This window comes from Labeo rohita, chromosome 20 (assembly GCF_022985175.1).
Source record: "Labeo rohita strain BAU-BD-2019 chromosome 20, IGBB_LRoh.1.0, whole genome shotgun sequence".
Lineage (NCBI taxonomy): Eukaryota > Metazoa > Chordata > Actinopteri > Cypriniformes > Cyprinidae > Labeo > Labeo rohita.
Window position 1 is genome coordinate 23378600 of NC_066888.1, and position 21588 is coordinate 23400187.

Below are 21588 nucleotides of genomic sequence, written 5' to 3' on the forward strand. Positions count from 1 at the left end.
TGTTATACCTATAAATGTGTGCTATTAGGCGCATCTCCAATCATTTGTGCGGAGAGGGTAAGCTGAGGCGCGCTTTGCAGGACATGGAGGCGCCAGCGCAATCACTGGCATTTTTTTCAGTGAAAACCATTGAAAATATTCCGTCTTTTTTGCTCATAAAGGTAAGAGTAATACAGCATTCGGAACTATAAATTGTCTAATTTTATATCAACAAAACGTTAACGGCGCTTTAATTTATAAAATAAAGAAAATAAAGAAAACAAACATGTCGTCTCAATAAGCGCTTCACAAAAATGAATAGAAAGTCGACGAAGACATACCTCACAGATATGATAAATATATCAAATATTCTTAAAAAAACACATATACTTATTATTTAAAGGTTCTTTTTTATTTTTATTGTAGTATTTATTATTTATATGCAGTATTGTACTGCAGCAGGTTATTTTTTTATTTATTATTCAGAATGCACATTTGGAAGAGAAATATATTAATAGGAACATTTCAGCAGGTGATATGAGATGTAGGCGTAAACATCCCCAGTTTCGAAATGCATGAAGAGCTTGAATTCAGTGAAGAACACAATTCGTCGGTTTATTATGGAAGCCCGTTTCCGCCACTGAATAATAAAAAAAAATTGCGACTTTTTGACTTTTTTCTCAGAATTGTGAGATATGAACTCAATTGCGAGTTATAAAGTCAGAATTGCGAGAAAAAAAGTCTGAATTCAGATTTTTTTCCTCGCAATTGCAACTTTATATCTCGCAATTCTGACATTTTTTTCTCACAAAAAATGAGAAAAAAAGTTTTTCTGCTATTTTTTTTTTATTTTTTTATTCAGTGGCGGAAACGGGCTTCCATAGTTTATAGCCAGATGAAACAGCGCTGACAAACAGGAGAGACTCATACACACGAAGCAGTCAGAAGGTTTTTTATTCTACAGTTCGCCATCATTTAGGCTACCACGGATTTACTGTAGTATCACTAACCGCACCATGGTACTGTGTCAGAAATGTGGGTATTCATGTCGAATTTTATTATATTATTAATGTAGACATGAATTTAATGTTTTGAAGGAGGAGTAATGGATTATGCTAAATGTATTTAGACTATTTTTCATACAAATACATACCAACCATATTACATTTTTACCATGGTATTGAGGTGCTACATTTGTGGTTTTAACTGTGATTATCATGATCTAAATGTATCCTACTATGGAAGACCAATGGTTAATTAAATAAAAAACAAACAAACAAAAAAGTCAGAATAATTACATTTTATGTTGCTACAATTATTACCAAAATTACTGATTTTGATCATGAACATAAATCTACTTCTGCATCCTAACTCAAGCTACTATCAAATGTGTATTTCTAAGAGACAATTTTTTTTATTAATATTATGAGGCAACACAAACCTGTTTCTTGATTTGAAACAATATTACTCATTAGAACATATAGAACTAAGAAATCTTGTTTTTCTTATTATTTTTCATTTGTTTTGTTAAGAAAAAATGACTGGAAAAGTTTAAAGAATTAAAAAACGTGAAGTGTTTGTCATGTTCTGGCTATAAAGACTAGTTTGAAACCACAATTAACCGTCTGGTTTTTATTACTTTGACACTGGAGAAAAAAATCTGCCTTTAAACTTGAAAAAATAAAAATTTGACATTTATTGTGATAATTATTGATATCGACTGATATGAAAAAAATATCATAATACCATAATTTACAAGTCTAAGCCATGAACATAAGGACTCGAATGTGTGATTCATTTGTGAATCGGTTCATTTTCATGATATCGAAACAAATTAATTCAGTAATGAATCAGACAGAGAAAAATGAAACACTACAATAGATGAGATAATGAAAAATGAAGTTCACTATTTGTACACTGAAAAAGTAACACACTGAATCAAATAAGAGTTTAGATCTTCTATTTAAAAATATCACATTTTCTTGTAAAACACACTTCAATAATCTTTGTTTCACAACTTTGAAAAATAATTATTTACAGGGTTGTTTCTCTACTTTTACTTATTTCCCAAACAATGCTACTTTAGTAGACTTCTAGTATTTTAAAATTCAGATTCAGGTCCTTGGGTAGTAAACAGAATTGTGGTAAAAGCATCCTCCACAACCTAACACTCAGAACTGGCCTACAAAAGGAGAAATTGCACACCACAAACTGTTTTTTTATGGGTGTGTTTATGTATTACCGGATTTGCATAATTCCTTTAGTCAATCAGGAGCTGAAACAATGCAGGCTGCATGCAGAAATAAACAGTGGGCGCAAATCATTCATAGTAAATTCCCTCCCCCAGAGTGTTTTTCCCATGCTACTTGGTGAGAACACCTAGGGAACTGAACTGCAGTGTTCCCTGCAAGTCTCAAAAAGGAAATAACCCTTTATCTGTACCTCATGTCTCTGGGTGCTGGTGGACAGGTACAACATTCCACATAGCTAAGGAGGGCAGTTTGTCACAGGCCTCCCATGGACATTTCCAGACGGCACAGACTGGAGGAAAGCTACTCTGAGGCCGTGGCTTCAATATAAAGAGCTGCATCACCTCTCTCGCTGCAGTGCAGTGAGTCATTAAACAAAATTACTGCTTTAAAACTTCAGCACCAGAGCAGCTGCAAACACATCCATCACCGGCAGGAAAACACCCTACGGATGGACCCTTCGTACACCTCTCATAAAGCATGTCCAGTTGTGACATGAGATGGGAAAAATATTACACAAATTTCCATACTGTGTCAGTCTTTCTGTGCTGCACTGACAAGGCATCACAATAGCCTATATATCCTCTGAACAGTTATTCTAAAGTAGTGCAGAATTTTTGCAATTTATATTTATTTTCAAATGGCATTAGCACATTACAGAAAAAAACTGATGAATAAAGTCGTTATTTTTGTTTTCTGTGCGCACAAAAAATATTCTCGTAGCTTCATAAAATTACAGTTGAACCACTGATGTCACACAAACTACTTTATCAGTGTCCTTACTACCTTTGTATGTATTACAGATTTCATCAAAAAAATCTTAATTTGTGTTCTGAAGATGATCGAAGGTCTTACGGGTTTGGAAGACATAATGGTGAGTAATTAATGTCAGAATTTTCATATTTATCTGAACTAATCACCAGTTTTGGTGTAATTCACCAATGGATTCCCTGCACTGAATGGGTGCCATCAGAATAAGTGTTTAAACAGCTGATAAAAACATCACAATAATCTACAAGTAATCCGCATGACTCCAGTCCATTAATTAATGTCTTGTCACGTGAAAAGCTGCGGGTTTGTAAGAAACAAATCAGATGTTTGAACTCTCATTCTGACGGCATCCATTCACTACAGAGGATTTATTGGTGAGCAAATGATGTAATGCTAAATTTCTCCAAATCTGTTCTGATAATGAAACTAACTCATCTGCATCTTGGATGGCCTTAGGGCGTGAGTACATTTTCATCTAAGTTTCATTTTTGGGTGAATTATTCCTTTAATGTGCTTTTTATGCATTCACATCTTTTTTTAAATAGGAAAAAAAACGTTCATTCAAGTAAAAATATTTGAAAAATATCTAAAACTGTATCTGAAAAGGACAAGGAAAGGAAATCGTGCCTTATCTTAGACAATTTTATTTCTCAAATATATCTTGCTTTTTGCAGTGCAAAAAAAAAAACTGCTTTGTTTTGTTGCATGCCATTATCAGCATAAAGACAGCACTGCTCATTCAAAAATAAAAATAAAACATGCTGAGAATGCTGCATTACAAAAGTGTCCAAAATTAGCATGTCCTTTGACAGTGAACATGTCCTTATCTTAACACGGCACACATCACGGCTCACCGTTAATCCCGCTGCTAAGGATTAGGTGTGCGGCGTGCACAAAACTCAACACGACATAACAGTGTCTAAGTAGAAAGCTGGGCACTTTGCAGAGCCAGTCAAATGATTGCAGTCAGAAGATGGAGAGGACGGTGTGACACTTCTGTCGTAACGAGAATCATTTTATTGAAAGGCTGCTGCTTTTTGTGGCACCCAACACATCTGCTGCATCTGCAACTGCTAATGAAAAAGCTTGTGCAAATGCATCGCATGTAAATCAGCAGAGGGCTTGAGTTACACGTGCGTAATTTCATTGGAGTGGACCTCATCAATCCTGCTGTTGACTCTACGAACCATCATTTAGCTGTGTTTGGGAATGAATGTGTTTCAGTTTTTAACCTTAGAATTTCAAGATTGTCATTTCAATAGAAACAGTACAATACACTACTGTCCAAAAGTTTGGGGTAGGTAGAATTTTTTTTTATGTTTTTGAAAGAAGTCTCTTATGCTCACCAAGAGTGCATTCATTTGATTAAATGCAGTAAAAACAGTAATACAGTGAAAACTTAGTACAATTTAAAGTGCACCTATTATGCCATTTCAAATATTGCCTTTCATGCAGTGTGTAATGAGATGTATGTGAATGTAAACAATCTGCAAAGTTGTAAAGTGCATTATAAATAAAGTTATTGTCTCCCAAAAGAAAGAATCGAATCTAAACAGCCTGAACAAGTTATTAGTAATTAGAATCTCACTACTGCAACGGTTACACACCGCAAGGTAACACATTTGCATAATTCCCGCCTATATGTTCTACGTTGGCCGTCCACGAACAACTTGACCCTCCCTCAAACACGTAATTTTACTGACGACTGCTTCTATAATCTCAAGGGGTTCAACACGGGAGTCTCTAAACGCTTGATCTTAAATTATGCGTCAGTACCCAGTGTATTTGGACCAGCAGGCTCCACTGAATCTCAGTGGCCATGTACACACTGCAAGTTTCAGGAGTGACAACCGCATTTAAATGTGGGAGTGAGTCCCGTAAATTATTGTTCCAAATATGTACGAAACAGCAGTCAATCCTGCGTTTCTAACCACAGTGACATTTTGGCGTCTTGTGGGAGTGAATAACAATTTAGCTGTGTGGTATCTGCCATTTTTTTGGCTAAAGACTCTTTGTCTGTTCATTTGAACTAAACTACCGCTGATAGATGTGCTGTGTTTTCTTTATGCTTGGGCAGCTGCTTTAGAGTCTTGCGATGCTGCCATGTCCTCATATTTACAAGTGCTTTTAGGCATGTTGTTTGGTCTTAGCTCACAAAGCTAGGCACTTTATGGAGTTAATAAAGTGGTCTGTTGTGGATATGAGATCTTTTTTTTGTGTGTGTTATAAAACATGAAGCATTTGGGTGTTTCAGTGTTTTTTGTTCTTGTCCTTGTCTGAAGATCTGGCAACACTGACACTTTACCACACGGCTCGTGAGCGCAACAAGCCCCATGTCAAAATGTGCTAAGGTTCAAATTACTTTCGCTGTAATTTTCTTGCATCTCACATACAGGCGAAAACACATTTCTGATGCCCGTTTAAATGCATCATTAACAACTAGTTGTTCAGTTTAGTTCCATACACACTGCATAGAATTTCTGTAAATGCAGTTGTTAATACCTGTATTTTTCTGGAGTTAATCCGGTTGTCGAATGTGGTTTTTGTTCCAGTATTTTAGTGAATTGTGTGTACAGAACACGATTAAAGGAAAAGTTCACTTCCAGAACAAAAATTTACAAGATGGGATGGGATGGGATGTTCATGTCTTTCTTTCTTCAGTCGTAAAGATTTTCTTGAGGAAAACATTTCAGGACTTCTCTCCATGTAATGGACTTTTATGGTGCGCCCAAATTTGAACTTCCAAAATGTAGTTTTAATGCAGCTTCAAAGGGCTCTAAATGATCCCAGCCAAGGAAGAAGGGTCTTATCTAGCGAAAAAAAAATAAAATTTATATACTTTTTAACCTCAAACGCTTGTCTTGTCCAGCTCTGTGTGAACTGTTTTTTTCCTGGCATGACTGTCAGGGTATGTCTAAAAACTCCCATCTCATTTCAAAACTGTCCTACATCGCTGTTTTTACCTTTCTTGTATATGTGTTTGATCTTCTTTGCATGTTCACTTAGTAAACTCTGGGTCGGTACTTCTGCAGCGATGTAGGATGATTTTGAAGTTGGAGGAGAAAATGAGATGGGAGTTTTTAGAATCAGAATTAGCTTTAAAGTTAGCCATACCCTAATTGTCATGACCGGCATAAAACAAAGTTCACACAGAGCTAGACAAGTCAATCATTTGAGGATAAAACGTATATAAATTGTAATTAAAAAAAAAAAAAAAAAAATCATTTTGTTAAATAAGGCCCTTCTTCCTCGTCTGGAATCGTTTAGAGCCCTTTGGGGGCACCATAGAAGTCCATTAAATGGAGAGAAACCCTGAAATGTTTTCCTCAAAAAACATAATTTCCCTATGACCGAAGAAAGAAAACCATGAACATCTTGGATGACAAGGGGGTGAGTACCTGTACATTTTTGTTCTGGAAGTGAACTAATCTTTTAAGGCGTAAAAGGTGAACTGACAACTGAATTTAGCTGCAGTGTGTACGTGGCCAATGTGAATTATATATTTTCTATTGAGCGTTCAAAATACGGATTTATGACAACGGGTGTATCGTTTCTGACACAAGATGTACGCAACAGACTAATCACAACAGACTGGACCATCAGAGCAGAGTATGTTCACAGAAAGGATAGATTTAGAGAGACTGAATCTTTGAGCTGCTTAATGAATTGATGGAAAATTTGAAAATTAGGTGATATTAAATGCATATTTTGAGAAAACAAAAGCATTGTTTGACCTTGCATGCATGTAAACCTATTGTAGGAGACTTCCAAAACAATATTAGGAACCTTAAAAATGGCAACCTTAATAAATAAATCTCATAGCATTGTAAAATTACATATGAACCACTGATGTCACATGAACTATTTTAACAATGTTCTTACTACCTTTCTGGGTCTGGGAACATTTCAGTTACATTGCTATCTATGGAGGATCAGAAAGCTCTTGGATTTCTTCAAAAATATCTTAATTTGTGTTCGATGAACAAAGGTCTTATGGGTTTGGAACGATATGAGGGTGAGTAATTAATGACAGAAATTATTTTTAGGTATCTATCCCTTAAAATCAGGCATGATCAACTGACTTAATAAGACACAAGAAACTGCCCTAAGATCTCTTATTTCTCAACATAAAGGACCAATCTAAAAATAGCCAAGAGATATGAAAAAGACTGTCCAATAAAAGAAGTTTAATAAAAAAAAGTTAGGGCTTTATATCCATCTCGAATGAATAGTTAAAACTTTCACATCTTTCTAATGGCCTACTTTTCTGCTCAGCTGAACAAACCGCCCTGTATTTACTGTGCCATGGGCCACACTATTTCAACTATAGAAATTTCTTGACCTCAAACCCACTACGAGGACAACTGAATTGTTTATTATAAGTTTTGCATAGTAATGAGGCTACAGTGAACTGCAACATACAGTAGAGGCTATAATTTTAAACAGTATATCAGCTTTAAATGGAAAGCAGCAATCACGGAAGTAGTTGAATAGCTCATGATCGCCCTTTTCCATCACTCGCTTTCTATATGCTGTGGCTTCAGTCACATAAACTCATGGGAGAATCTACCTTACAATCCATGACAGCATTTCATGTCATTGTAAAACATGCCACTGTCAGCATATGTCAGTGTGTTCAAGGCCTTCACCAGAAGATCTATTTCTCCTAACAATTGTACTCCCACTCTCAAAACAGCACTTTTCCTTTTGGTGGTCTAGCAGCATAAAAATGACAGTAAAAATACTGTCAAGTTCAAACAGCTTTAAACCAAAACACTCTTGTATTTCTAATACCAATTAAAAAAACCCATTTCCGTAATTTCCAATCTTGCATAATTTGCAATCAGAAAAACCCTGTGAAACATAAATCATACAACTGAAGGATAAAGGACTGGAATATTAATGACAAATGGAGGGAGGATGAAGAATAGCTAGACGTCTGTTCGTATTTCTATTTCACGCACCGATTCAGTGGTCGCACATCATGCCTGACCAAGCTATGCAAATGAATTTTTTCTCCTGGCTTGCGATGTCCAACAAACCTTTCTCATCCTGATTCTTCCTCCTGACAATGGCAAATTATCCAGCCACAGGCTTAATGGCATGTAATATGTGACGCTTGAAGACATTTGTGATAAGTAGTTCGTTGGTAAGACCCCTAATCTCTTCCCCAGGACTTGCTCTTGCCTTCTAGCGCAGAGGCAAATCAATGGCATTCAGCACGGCCAGTTTTCAATCTACTAACACCCCATCATCTATATTTTCCTGCGGGAGACAGCGAAGGTCTACTGTAAATGCTGGCGGCCGTACGTGTTTGTTTCTAGAATGGTGATTGAGACGGGATTGGGCTTCCCAGGCACTGTGAATGTGTGCTAGCCATGACCAGGCACAATCATGCTTGTGTGGAGAGAATTGCAAGGAGACGGTCCAGATCCCAGGGCACATGCTGTTCCACAGTCTGTGGCCCTAAATGAGCTCGATCAATAGAACTGACGTGCTGGGGAGTGACTACGCCACTACACACACGCACACACACACTTACATTATGGCTCACGACAGACATACGGACCTCTAAACCCAGACACTAACTTAACTACATTTTTTCCAATAGCATAATTCAGACATTTTCAAAACAGCTGTATTCCAGAAACAAGCCATAATGTCAAAGTTCACTTAACATCTAGTCATCTTTCTCCTAATTTTGTCTTAAAGGGGTCATATGATGTGATTTCATGTTTTCCTTTGTCTTTGAAGTGTTACGAGCTGTTCGTGCATATATAAGATCTGTAAAGTTGCAAAGGTTAAAGTCTCAAACTCAAAGAGATATTCTTTATAAAAGTTAAGACGTAGCCACGCCTTCCTAAAATGGCTCATTCAAACACGCCCCCACATATCTACGTCACAGTGGGAGAAGATTTGCATAATACCGCCCACATGTATACGCAAAGAAAGAAGGCGTAACTTTTATTCTCACTGTAGTATTGTTGCAACTGCCGCCATGTCGTAAAGACACTGTGTGTTTCATTGCGAAAGCAAAACTATTTTGTTTGGCCTTCTATATGCGTACACAACTAGAAATCAGTGGTTAAGCTATATTTACAAAACTGTTCCAGAACAGTACAACGCAAATATTCGAGTGTGTGCAGTGCATTTTACGGAGAACTGTTTCCTAAACCTGAGAAAGTAGCCTATAATGCTGGCTGTGCACATAGGCTGTTTCTATAAAGTGGAGCAATTCCAAGTTTGCAAGGACAATCTGGTGCTTCTGACTCACAGTCTGTAAGTACGTTTTCATATTTAAATATCATCGATGAGCTTTGTAAAAATCAACGCATTTCAGAAAGGCGGGGCAGAGAGGAGCAACAATAATGTACAGTACACTCTTAAAAATAAAGGTGCTTCATGATGCCATAGAAAAACAGTTTTGTATAAATGGTTCCATAAAGAACCTTTAACATCTGAAGAACCTTTCTGTTTGTGGTGAAAGAAGGTTCTTCAGATTATAAAAAGGTAAGAAAGAAATGGTTCTTTAAAGAACCTTTGACTGAATGGTTCTTTGTGGAACCAAAAATGGTTCTTCTATGGCATCGCTGTACCCCTCAGAGGACCTCAGAAGATGCCAACCCTGAAACAACATACAGAATATGTACATCAATATATGTACATCAACTTGACATAGTCACCTCTGATAAGCTACTACTAAATATATTGTAGAAACTTTAATTTTCTGTAAAGCTGCTTTGCAGTGATTTGTATTGAAGTCCTATACAAATAAACTTGAATTGAATTGAAAAGTATGTGGAAAATAATGTTCTTTTTTAACCTTAAACCATGTAGACGCATTGCGTTACACCAAATACACAAAATAATGTTCTTTTTAACAACATCATATGATCCCTTTAATCTGCTCTTTGATTAGTTATTTTATTTGTGTTCGTCAGTGTTCTCTATTTATCTTTCATCTCTTATAACTGATCTAATTTCTTATACTTATCATTTCTTTATTGCCATCTTTATCACACGTGACCCTGGACCATAAAACCAGTCTTAAGTAACATGGGTATATTTGTAGCAATAGCCAACCATACATTTTATGGGTACCGTTTTTTTTTTTTTTTTTTTTTTTGCACCCTCAGATTCCAGATTTTCAAATAGTTTAAATATTGCCCTATCCTAACAAACCATACATCAATGGAAAGCTTATTTATTCAGCTTTCAGATTATGTATAAATCTCAATTTCAAAAAATTACTCCTTATGACTGGTTTCGTGGTCCAGGGTCATATTTTAACTGTATATTTGGCTGTAAAAAAAAAAAAAAAAATCAAACCAAAGGTGCAACAATGTTTGTTTTGTAACTTGGACAGCTTTAGCATTTTGGATTTTACTCAACAGTTTGAAAATTTGTAGATGAGCTCCAAAATTTGATTTATGCAAAATAATTAGTAGTTAATAGTTTTTTTATCTATTTAATTTTCAATGATGTGACAACATAAAAAATAAATCAGCATTTGTGGTGATAAAGGCTGATTTTTTCTGATCTAGGCTGTTTATCCCAAAAGCATCATAAACCTAAGTACACAAAAAAAATTTGGGCGTAGGATGTACTCGCTCAGAAATCGCTATATTTGTTTCACAGATATTTACAAAGAAAGAAAGTAACACACTGAATTAAACATAAATGTTTGATTTTTTACATTGTAGATCAGAGAAATCATTTGCACCAATGGTCTGTACAATTTATTAGGCTTAACATAATTTGTGTTTAGTCTGTTATTTTAACATGAACTGTTGGATAAACTCAGCTTTTTTTTTTTTTTTTATAAAAGAATGTGGTTTTGGCATTGTGCCTCTGCACTGTTTCTGTTTTCACCTTTCTTTTCTTTTTTGAATTTTCATTTCTTTGCTGTCAACATGACTTGCTCACTATGTGAACTTCTCGCATCTGTTCAGTTTCAAAATATTCAGCAGAGCAGACTCTGACTATTTTTGGAGATGGTGAAGTGGACCACAGATTGAAATATTAAAGAGATAGTTCACCCAAAAATGAAAATTGTGTCATTAATTACTCACCCTCATGTTGTTCCAAATCTGTAAAACCTTCACAACACAAATTTGATGAAATCTGAGAGCTTTCTGACCCTGCATAGACAGTAACGAAACTATCACGTTCAAGGCTCAGAAAGGTAATAATTTTACATTTTGATTCATATCCCTTTTATTTAAACACATTTTTTATAATTAAGGAATAATTATGATGTTATGAGAATTAACCTAATCATTTCTATAGTTTTCACGATTAAGACTCATCACACATCAACAGCAAACAGCTTTACTGTATGTGCACTGAGATCGGGAGGTGAGTGAGTACTCTGACATTGATTTCCTATCCTGTCATTTGTCCCAGCAGAACAAAGCATTCGCCGCTCCACCACTAAGACGTGTGGCAGGAAGCAAGTCTATAAATAGACCCCTTGCTGTATGCGTCTGAACAAAAATAACCTCCAAACTTCAATTGAAGGTATAGCATGCACTCCATTCATTGTCTCAGACAACAGTGTCGCACATTGTTTTCTGCAGAGCATCCATCTTCTGCCAAGTCCTTTTAAAGGGACAATTCGCTCTAGAATGAATATTCTGTCATTTTATTCGTGTCATTTCAACCCCTTTTTGTCTCATTAAAGACAAAGATTTATTATGACCAAGACCAACATAAAAATGATAAAAGTAGTCCAAACTTATGCAGTATATTCCAAGACTTCTGAAGGCATACTATAAATTTGTGTGAGGAAAAGACCACGGTTTCAGCTGTGTCTATTCTATCAAAAAACCTTTCAGAATCATCCACAAACTTGAATCCAATGTCACTTCGCCAACTCGACAGAACCACCCCGTGTCCCCGGGGTCCCCGCAGCACATTGTGATGTGCCGTGTAGAGTGTCACCATTCATCTTCGCCGGCGGGACAAAATCTATTTCTCTAGATTGTCCTTCCTGCGAAGCTCAAATGCAAAGCACAGTAAATCACAGGTCCTCTGGTATTGTGCAAAGAGCTCAAAATCCAGTGGTCAGGGAGCAATTAATCTTTCACGCTGGGCTAGCCTTGCAATAAGACTGAGCATCTGAGGGGTCCAGATCATTAGGGACGCCGTAAATGGCTGGATGAAGCTTAAGAGGTGAGTATACAGTACAACACCAAGCATTATTACCTTTGATCCACAAGCTCCACAAGGACATTCATGATCATAAAATCCTACAATACAGTCAGTCTCTTCACTGACAATGCTGCCGTCTTCTTAAATTGGGAAGCCGCATGTAACTGATGGTTGATTATTCTATTGCGCTGCTACAATAACCAAACCCATCGCAGGGAATGACTGAGAGTACGAATGCTGTAAGCGGTTATTCTCCGCATGTTGTAATTGTGCTTTTGCACCCTGTATATCCTTGTTTTGAGCGAATCATGATTCTACCTCCACAGGAGCAAACAAATCGACACGCTTTAAATCCGAAGCTAATTAGTTCCACTCAGTTGAGAGTTGTGACAGTCGTCACCTAAGGGCATCTAATGCAACCTAGACAGGTGTAAAATCTAAGGGTGTTTTTAACACCTGCGAGATGTGTTGACTTCAGAGTTCGTTAAATTTCCAAGTTTGTTTTAGCTTGCTAGATTGTGTTCCCAGGGGTCCACAAAAATAACACGTCAGAAAGAACACAGCACTGTCGGAAATTAATGACTGTTCCTTATTATTCTCCCAAAATACACGAACAATAAAACGAAAGTGAACTAATTATCATTAAAGCATAAATATTCTGCAGACTAAAATGTTTTTTGAGATTCACACTGCAGTTATCGGTGCAATGACATGTTTGCTACCTATCACTTTTTGCATTTACTACATTATTAATTTTGGATTAGGTTTGAGTGAAGCAGTATTATGGAGAGTCCAAATCTGACATTCGTCATCAAGGGGATCCAACAAAAGTAAACAAATGTCATCAAAAATCAAATACTGAAATGCATTTTTCTGTATTACTCTTCATCCATCTGTGACTCTTGACAGATCATATCAGCCAGAAAGTGGGGACAGATGATTTTTTGTGAATCAATGTGTCTTTTGCTGAACTGATTAATTTAAAACACTGATTCTTTCGAGAACAATACGACTGAATGAGTCAATGAATCATTCACTCATCAGATTGGTTGAAAACGCTCATTCATTTAGAGACTAAAGAGTCATTGAAGCATTCACTCAACTGATTCGTTCAAAACACTGATTCATTCGAGAACAAGACATCTGAATGAGTCAGTGAATCATTCACTTATCAGATTCGTTGAAAACACTTATTCATTTAGAGACTAAAGAGTCTTTGAAGCATTAACTCAACCAATTTGTTTACTGATTCATTCAGGGATGAGACGACTGAATGAGCCAATGAATCATTCACTCATCAGATTAGTTGAAAACCCAGACTCATTTAGAGATCAAAGAGTCATTGAAGCATTCACACAACTGATTCATTCAAAACACTGATTCATTCGAGAATGAGATGACTGAATGAGCCGATGAATCATTTACTTAGATTAGATTAGACATCAATCACTTAGACACATAGATTAGTTAAAAAAAAAACATTCATTTAAAGAGTCATGGAAGTATTCACTCAAACGATTCATTCAAAACACTAATTAATTCAAGAACTAAACACCACCACATGGTGATGCTTAGAGACACTTGATTTTCTTGGAACTATTTTTAGGCAGAGCGAAAATATTAAGTGTGTCTGAAATGCAAGTTACTCAATATGAAATGTTTGGTTTTTGACCAGTTTAACGTATAAAAGCAGTATCACACCTGCAATCGTACTGTTATTCTGAATATCATCACTTGCAGTACAAACACACATTATAGCAGGTGCTAAACATGCTTATCCTTTTAGTGTAGTATGTTTACAGTAAGACTTTCATTGTAGTCTAGTTTTACCTTGCATAACTACATTCATGGTTTCGAATGGGTGAATTTAAATTTGTCTGTTACGACACCTGCCTGATTTAGCTAGATTTTACCAAGTGATGTGAGTATGTAAACCTTGCAGAATTTGATTGGATGCATGCCCTGTGACATCAACAACAAAGGATATGTAGAAAGTGCCACGATTATATATTTCATTACAAATTATTATTTACATTTGACTTAGTTTTTTTTATTGCTGGTTTTCTTGCTGTTAATGACCCTGTCAGAACAGACCTGCAACTCACCAGGTGGGAACCGCTGTGCTATATTAATTTATCCTGCCAAACCATTGTTTTGTTCTGTGTAAAAGGGTCAACAATTTACTGAGACATTAGTACATATGTTACATTAACTATAGCATCATTCAGATCTGCAGATCATAATGCTGCATCAGTTTATATTTATTTTAACTTGACATTCTTCACCATCATTATGGAATTTTCAGGCATTCACAGATTTTTCATTGTACCACTAAAACGCTGGCCTGTAATTATCTTCCATTTCTATTCATAATATCACAGATTCTCCCTCCATAATGACGAAGCCCACTGTTGCACAAGCACTGACCTCGATGACTGCCATGGAAAACAATTATACCCCCCCTCCCGTGGAGTCACACAGCAATTATAATAATCCTACATACAATCACCGCAGTCTCTGTGAACAAAGCCACACTTACCCATAGCAAAAAAGGGGATCCCAAGCAGCGTAGAGTTAAATTTCCCATCAGAGATGAAAAAAATCCCAGCTGCCGTCACGTTGGCGATGCAGATGGTAAGGACGCCCAACAGGCCCAGGAAGGGTTTCCCGCGCAAGCAGTCCCGCATAGAGCTGGAGATGGTGGCTGCCAGGAGCACCAGCACCAAGCTGACCAATACCTCGCTCTTGGCCAGCACGCCTGTCTTGTGGAAGTCCCGCCATAAGCTGAAGGACGTAAGCGACTGGATGTGTAGTTCCTGGCTGTCTGTAGCCAACTGGTGCACCAGCTTACAGAATTCACTCTCCCACTTCTCTGAAATGATGTCCTGCACCACTGGCCCAAGGTTGCGGAGGTAGTAGGTGATTTGGATGGCGCGAGCAAACTTGACTTGTTGGTCCCGGCTATTTGCGGGCAAGGCCACGCCACCCAGCTGATGGCCAATAAAGGACACTCGACCATCCTAGAGGCAAAACAAACCAGTTACTAATTTATTTCCCTCATTAATGGAAACTGTAATGAGTTAAATTGAATTTGAATGCAATCTAACAAGTGCACTTTGCAATCAGTGACAATCAACTGCCGTCCGAAAATGTTAAATAATTGGTACGTTTGGAACATCTGAGGAATACTAAAGTTGATTTGAGGAATACAAATGTATTAAGATCTGTAATATGGGCTACTGGAAGAAATAGCAGCCATGTATCGATCATCAAAAATGCTTAAAGCTCCAACTTATTCCATATGTCTTATAATAAAATATATCCTATAAAATCTAAATCAATCTCTGGTTAATAAATCAACATACCATACATTTTTACACTATACATTTGTAAATAATATAGTTTAGAGATTTATGGATTAGTATAATCACACTGAAGTTATTTGCAGCAGTCTTTTTTTTAAAACTACATGATAAATATATTTTTAAATATCTGCAGGGCTCCGTAGTTGGTGAGGTTAAGGATGGACAATAAAATATAAACATAAATGTGGAAAGAGAAAGCAAAAAGAGTGTAGAGAAGTCACTCAAAGATGAATTTGCTCAAAGGAAGGCCTAGAGAATGCAACTAAAACAAGTGAGTAGAGCTTCATTTTACATTTTCATGTCTGTTATGTGAATATTTCATTGGGCAGCCATGCCGATTGTTTGTGTAAAGTAGTTTAGCAATGACATTGCAAAGTTTGGCCGTGCCTGGTTATTTTAGATTTATGTTATTTCCGATCTGGCTGTGAAAAGATACTGGGTAGAGTTATGCAACTCAAGATTGTGTTTTATGCAGAATTCATTAGGGTTTTTTTTAGGTAACTTGCTTGACAATTTTTGACTATTACTAATATTACTCTTGAGTTGGATCTGGATGTTCTGTTACTTTACAGAGGTCATGTATTTATCCGGATACTCAGATGATAATGACATATAAATGTCTTTTGCAAAGCAATGTGTTTGGTATCATACTTTTCTGATACCCTACAGTGATACGCCTCTTCGTTGCACTTCTTGTTTGGAGCCCGTGAATTTTTTTTTTTTTGGCATCAGCCAAGGGCTGACTTGCTATGCCATTGCTGCATTTTAATATTAATTTCACATTATAATCATGTGTGACTTGCAGAATCAGCAAACCAGTTAATAAGCAGCTTTGTTGGTATGAACTTGTTCTGCAATTTGAATGGATTTAACACATTTCAACAATGTATTAAAATGGTCTTGCATAACAAACAAAAAAAAGAAAGAGGTTTCTTAAGGCAGCAGTGTGTACTTAGTGTCTTTTAGCTAAATGTCAGACAAGCAAAACAGGCAGGAAGAAAACACAGGCTGATACCTCAGCATGAAGCTGGATAAATATGTTAAGACAATCTCCACAGTTGAAGGACATTATTTTTGCACCAAAACAATGCTGAATTAATAAAATCCAGAGCAGATTAAGTGTTATTGTTTTTTTCTTAATAGTCTCAATATTTCAACATCCAATAATGAGCTGGACAGTGCATCACCCTATGCTGAGAAAGCGATGTAGCCTTGGATGCAGCAATCCAGCCTCAAGATGTTCTGAAAAAGACTGGCACAATATGAATGAGCTCTTGTAGAGGCCACAGTAAGCGCCTCATTCACACAGATCCTGCTCCTACTCCTACTGACGTAGGCTTGGGAAAACAATAAGATATCTGGCTTGCTGTACTGTTGTGTTATATTTAGTCTTTTGTCTGTGAATACTGCAGCATTTTGATAAAGACTTACAGGTCTCATACAAGAAAAAGTGTATATTCAGTCTCAGACACTTGAAATTTGACAATGTGCGATACACTGCATGAAATGACTCTTTGCTACTGTAGATAATGAATAGAAACGATATTTAACTGATTTATGTTCATGTTTTTATGCTAAAAATGTCTGGGGGAAAATATACTAACATGTGTTCTGTTTTCTGTCTCTAATTTTCAAGGACCACTCATTTAGAACAATAACAAATTCAAGTAGTTTAAACAGTTTCACATGCTTTTCTTATATAAGCACGTCTTTTACTCACAATTGCAACAATGGTCTTCCCAGCATGCACTAAGGCCTGAAAAATTAATTTGGTTTCACTGTTTCCCAACAACTGTTGTTGCCTTATTGTCATATTTACTGTAGTAACAATATACTGCAATATTTGATTCTGTGCTACTGAAGATCATGAAACGCAATATATAAGCAACAGTAGGGTACAACGGGGTTAAAGGCACCCCGGGGTAAAAGGCGCCTTTGATATTATTTTCCTCTAAACTACTAGATGGCGAAAAATGTGGCGTGGCACTTTCCAAAACATCAGCTTTTCAAAATACACGTGCAAATTTGGCTGATCCTTGACGCGATCGCGGACAGTAGCGCAAAGTTGATTTAATATTTGATGTTTTTTAAAATGTTGTAGATTTAAGTAACAAATGAGAATCGCTAAAATTGTTGAATATATTTTGAGACAAAGACCTTATAAAAATTTTCGGGTTTTGTTTGAGATAATTAAAACAACAGTTTTTAAATACCAAAAGAATATGTAAAAGTATGGTATTTGGAGTAAAAAGCACCCCTGCTGTTGGGGCTAAAAGGCACATGATAATTAACATGATAATTAATAGATGGATGACTTTTCCATTTGTTGACATGACATTGTTAGATTCAGATAGTACATATATATTCTGTTGGGTGTGCATTTTAGAGGTAATCACCCTGTTTAGAATAAAATCATCACATTTAAAACATGATATTAATCATGTCTTATAAAAAATATAATTTGTTGCTACTACTATAAATATTATATTAAATTATTATGGTTCTTTAGGATCTTTACTTTTTAAAATGATTTTCTGTATTTTAAGATTTTTATATTAACACATTTTAATGATCAAAATAAGCAGAAAATAGTGCAAACTTTGCTAAAGTGATTGTTTTGAACAAGTATTAGACATCATTAAAAAATTTAGCTAAAGTATTTGCGTCAACAGTGTGTGCCTTTTGCCCCATGTGTGGAGCAAAAGGCCCCTTTGCCCCCTCATACATTTATAAGATGTTTTTAAACAAAATAAACAACTTGTATGATTTATTTTCACACAAAATCTGCTGCTCCATAAATGTTTAATACAAACATATATATTTCTTTTTTTGTGCAATCATACATTTTGGGCACAGTGAAAAGCACATTTTTTCTTCAGTTGTGCCTTTAGCCCCATTGTGCCCTATATTTAAAATAATTATGTTCCTGTTCTTATTATCAAAAACTAGGTAAACATATTTTAAAACGTTTCAGGGAAAATGTACTAATATTGTATTTGCTGCTGAATCTAAGTAGTTTAAACTGTTTTACGTTTGAGGCTTTCTTATATAAGCACAGCTTTTCCTTATAATTCTAGGAATGGTCTTCCCAGCATGCACTGAGCCTGAAATGTGAATATGGCTTTATTGTTTCTCAACAACTATTGTTGTTGTAACTATTGTTTAGTAACTTGTTGTCTTGTGATGATAGGATGTGTTTGTTTCTCTGCTTAAAAAGATTAGTTGATCATGTATGCACGTAAAAAAAATTGCATAAAACCATTTTACCTGAATACAACTTAAGAAATCTCCATAGATGTAATGCAGAAAAATGTTAGAGGTTCTTGTAATTGCAATTAACTCTGTTTGCATTTGAATGATTTAACACCTCATCTAATTGATACTGGATTCTAAACAGTTGCATTTAATGAATAATATTGCTTGTAATACGTTGTCATCATTTTTATTAATTGAATACACTGCGCAAGGTATCTGTTATGAAAAAAATCAGGACAAATTGTAAAAGTCTAGATTCTGTGTGTCTTCTAGTGTACATTGCATCGCCAGGCTCCTCAGAGTGCAGCACTAGAGAACTATGCAGCTGATTCCGAGGCTGCACACACTAAAATACAGCAGCACGGAGTCTATTCATAATTCTGAGCGTTTCGTAAGGTTTTATGAGGCACAGTCGCAATATGCCGAGACGGTTTTTGCAGTTTCATTGTTGCAATGTGGCTCCATCGCACACAAAGGCTGCGTCTCAAAAGCCTCGGGAAAAAAACCCCGCTGTCTCGTTAGGCGGCTCGCGAGGTTTTGAAACACAGCCGCTGTGCTCCAGACAATATATGTATGTCTCTTACCTTTAATGTTGTATTCGGGTAGCTCACGGGAACCTTGGAAAAAGTGCTGTTAGATAGAACAGCTAAACGAATGTCTTCGAATATGGTGATGATATCATCCAGGAGGCATCTCTTGTCCCGGTGGCTCAGGACACAGAGATGCGCGAAAGTGTAATTGAAGCCTTTGTAATTGACACGCATATCCAGGACCTTCTTGTGCACCTGGAGCACCTGCTCGGCCAGCTCCAGGATGTTTCCCCCGGATTTGGCCAGCAGAATGAGTCTGCCATATCTGCCGGGGGTGTGCAGGTCCGAGTACAGCTTGTGCTTGGACTGGTCGATGGGGAAGAGGCTGTTGGCGAGACTCCGCTCGATCTTCGCGAGGCTGTGCGTCGGGGCGACCAGGATCTCCAGGTCCGTTTCGGGCTTAAACCGGCTCAGCACGGTGGATCCGAAAATGATGGTCAGGACTGCGGGGACGGTGAGGAAGAACACCGGATGCCTGCTCACGAACAAACCCAGCCAGTAGAAAGAAGATTTCAGCCCTCTGTGTATCACTTGCCGCAGCATCCTCCTCCAGATCCAGCTTGCAGCAGATGATGCCCCGGTTCTTCCTATGAAGCACATGTGACATGTGGCTCCAGTTCAGTCAATCCGTATGAGAATACTCGAGTGTACACCTGTGAAGCACTGCAGCGATTTGCAAAAGACAGTCAGATATTGATCACTATAGAGGCTTTTTGGTTCCATCCCTCCCCCTGATGTGTGACTGTTTCTCTCGCTTCTTCTGCTGCAACAGCAGCCAGCCCCAGTCTGATGTGCATGTGTGCTTAATTCGGACTATTCGATCGGAGGCGCCTGATTTATGGGCTTGATTGTAACCATGTGCTGCTGTGTGCATGGACGGAGGCACGACGGGGAAATGCTGGGTGGGTGGGGGCTCATTTTTAAGAACACGCGCGATTCAAAGCCCTTCACGATCGTGGACTCACCTCTTGAAATAGCCACTCGATTACTAATGAATGAGGCATTCCCATCTTAAAGCTAAGGGCGGCAGTCCACAAGGCCAAATGCAGTTACAATGCAGACATGCTAAAAATAACGTTGATTTCCAGACCTAAATAGACGAGGCTACTCAAATCAAAGTCCTTAGGAGTTTGCTGATGAAGTGACTGACTTAACACGAACGAAACCTATAAGTGAATACACCAAAAAAACGTTATTAACTTACACTAATAGCACAATTATTTCTGTTTTACACATTTACACGCGTTTTCACACGGTTTAGTAACCACAAAAGTTGCGCCAATACGATAAATAAACACTTCTAACAGACGTTATGGAGGTAACCATAGCAACAGTACCTCATTGGCATTATTCATGTACTTTGACCAGTTCTGACATTATTTACAGTAGCCTATCACCTTATTATGTCTTATACTAAATAATATTTAATGCTATCCTTTACTTTTGTGCTATCCACCTTTTTCTGCAGCGCAGAAGTAAGCTTATGGGCGAGACTTCCGGTTCATTATTTACAGTCCTGCCACCAGGACAGGTGACCTGGGTGGGCTTGTAGGATTATTGCTGCTTTCTTACACAAATGTGCATTTAATAAACTCACAAACATCAGTGTGTATTTAACAAATGTTTTTTTTGCTAGTAATTAATTTAAATGACTGAAGCATTATTTTTAATGTGGTTAAAAACACTGAATCATTGTGATGTATAGGCTAAAAGCATTGAGTGCGTCTATCTTTAAATTATCTTTCTATCTAAAAAAATTAGCAGTGAAACTTTAAATGCACAGGTGATCGTCCAAATCAAATGGTTTAAATCAACAAGTTTGGGGGGGTTAAAGTGGGTCAAATTGAATCTGAGGTGGCACAAATCATATCGGAGAGGTAGCCCTTGTTTGAAATTGCATTCGGTTTAGCGTTTTGGGTTTAAAATCATATTCCGGGTGTAAAGGGGTCGGTCCTTCAGATCATTGCGGGGGGGGACTAAGCCCCCCCAAGCCCCCCCTTAATGCCAGGCCTGATTATTAGCTGCATTAACAAGAAGAAGAAAACGGTATGTTTGTACGACAAACCATTGTGTTCATAATTAAGATAATAAATTAAAATAATATGGTAAGACAAACCAATTTGCAATATTTTTGTTCAGCTAAAAACAGCTGGACGCTGATAAGACCGGATGCCAAACCCACAAATTTACAAATGGCCGCTCACTCTTACGTGAACAAAAAGGTGG

General features: G+C 37.1%; 1 protein-coding gene across 1 annotated transcript in view; it reads right to left on the reverse strand.

Moving 5' to 3' along the window:
* Nucleotides 1-20238, reverse strand: part of ptchd4 (patched domain containing 4) — a 46493-nt gene extending 26255 nt beyond the window's left edge. Inside the window, exons 1-2 of the mRNA XM_051139577.1 lie at nt 19357-20238; nt 14692-15172 (exon numbers count right to left, since the gene is read on the reverse strand). Of these exons, the coding sequence (XP_050995534.1) occupies nt 14692-15172; nt 19357-19962 (1087 nt within the window). The 5' untranslated portion in view covers nt 19963-20238. The remainder of the gene's footprint in view (nt 1-14691; nt 15173-19356) is intronic.
* Nucleotides 20239-21588: the final 1350 nt, after the last annotated feature.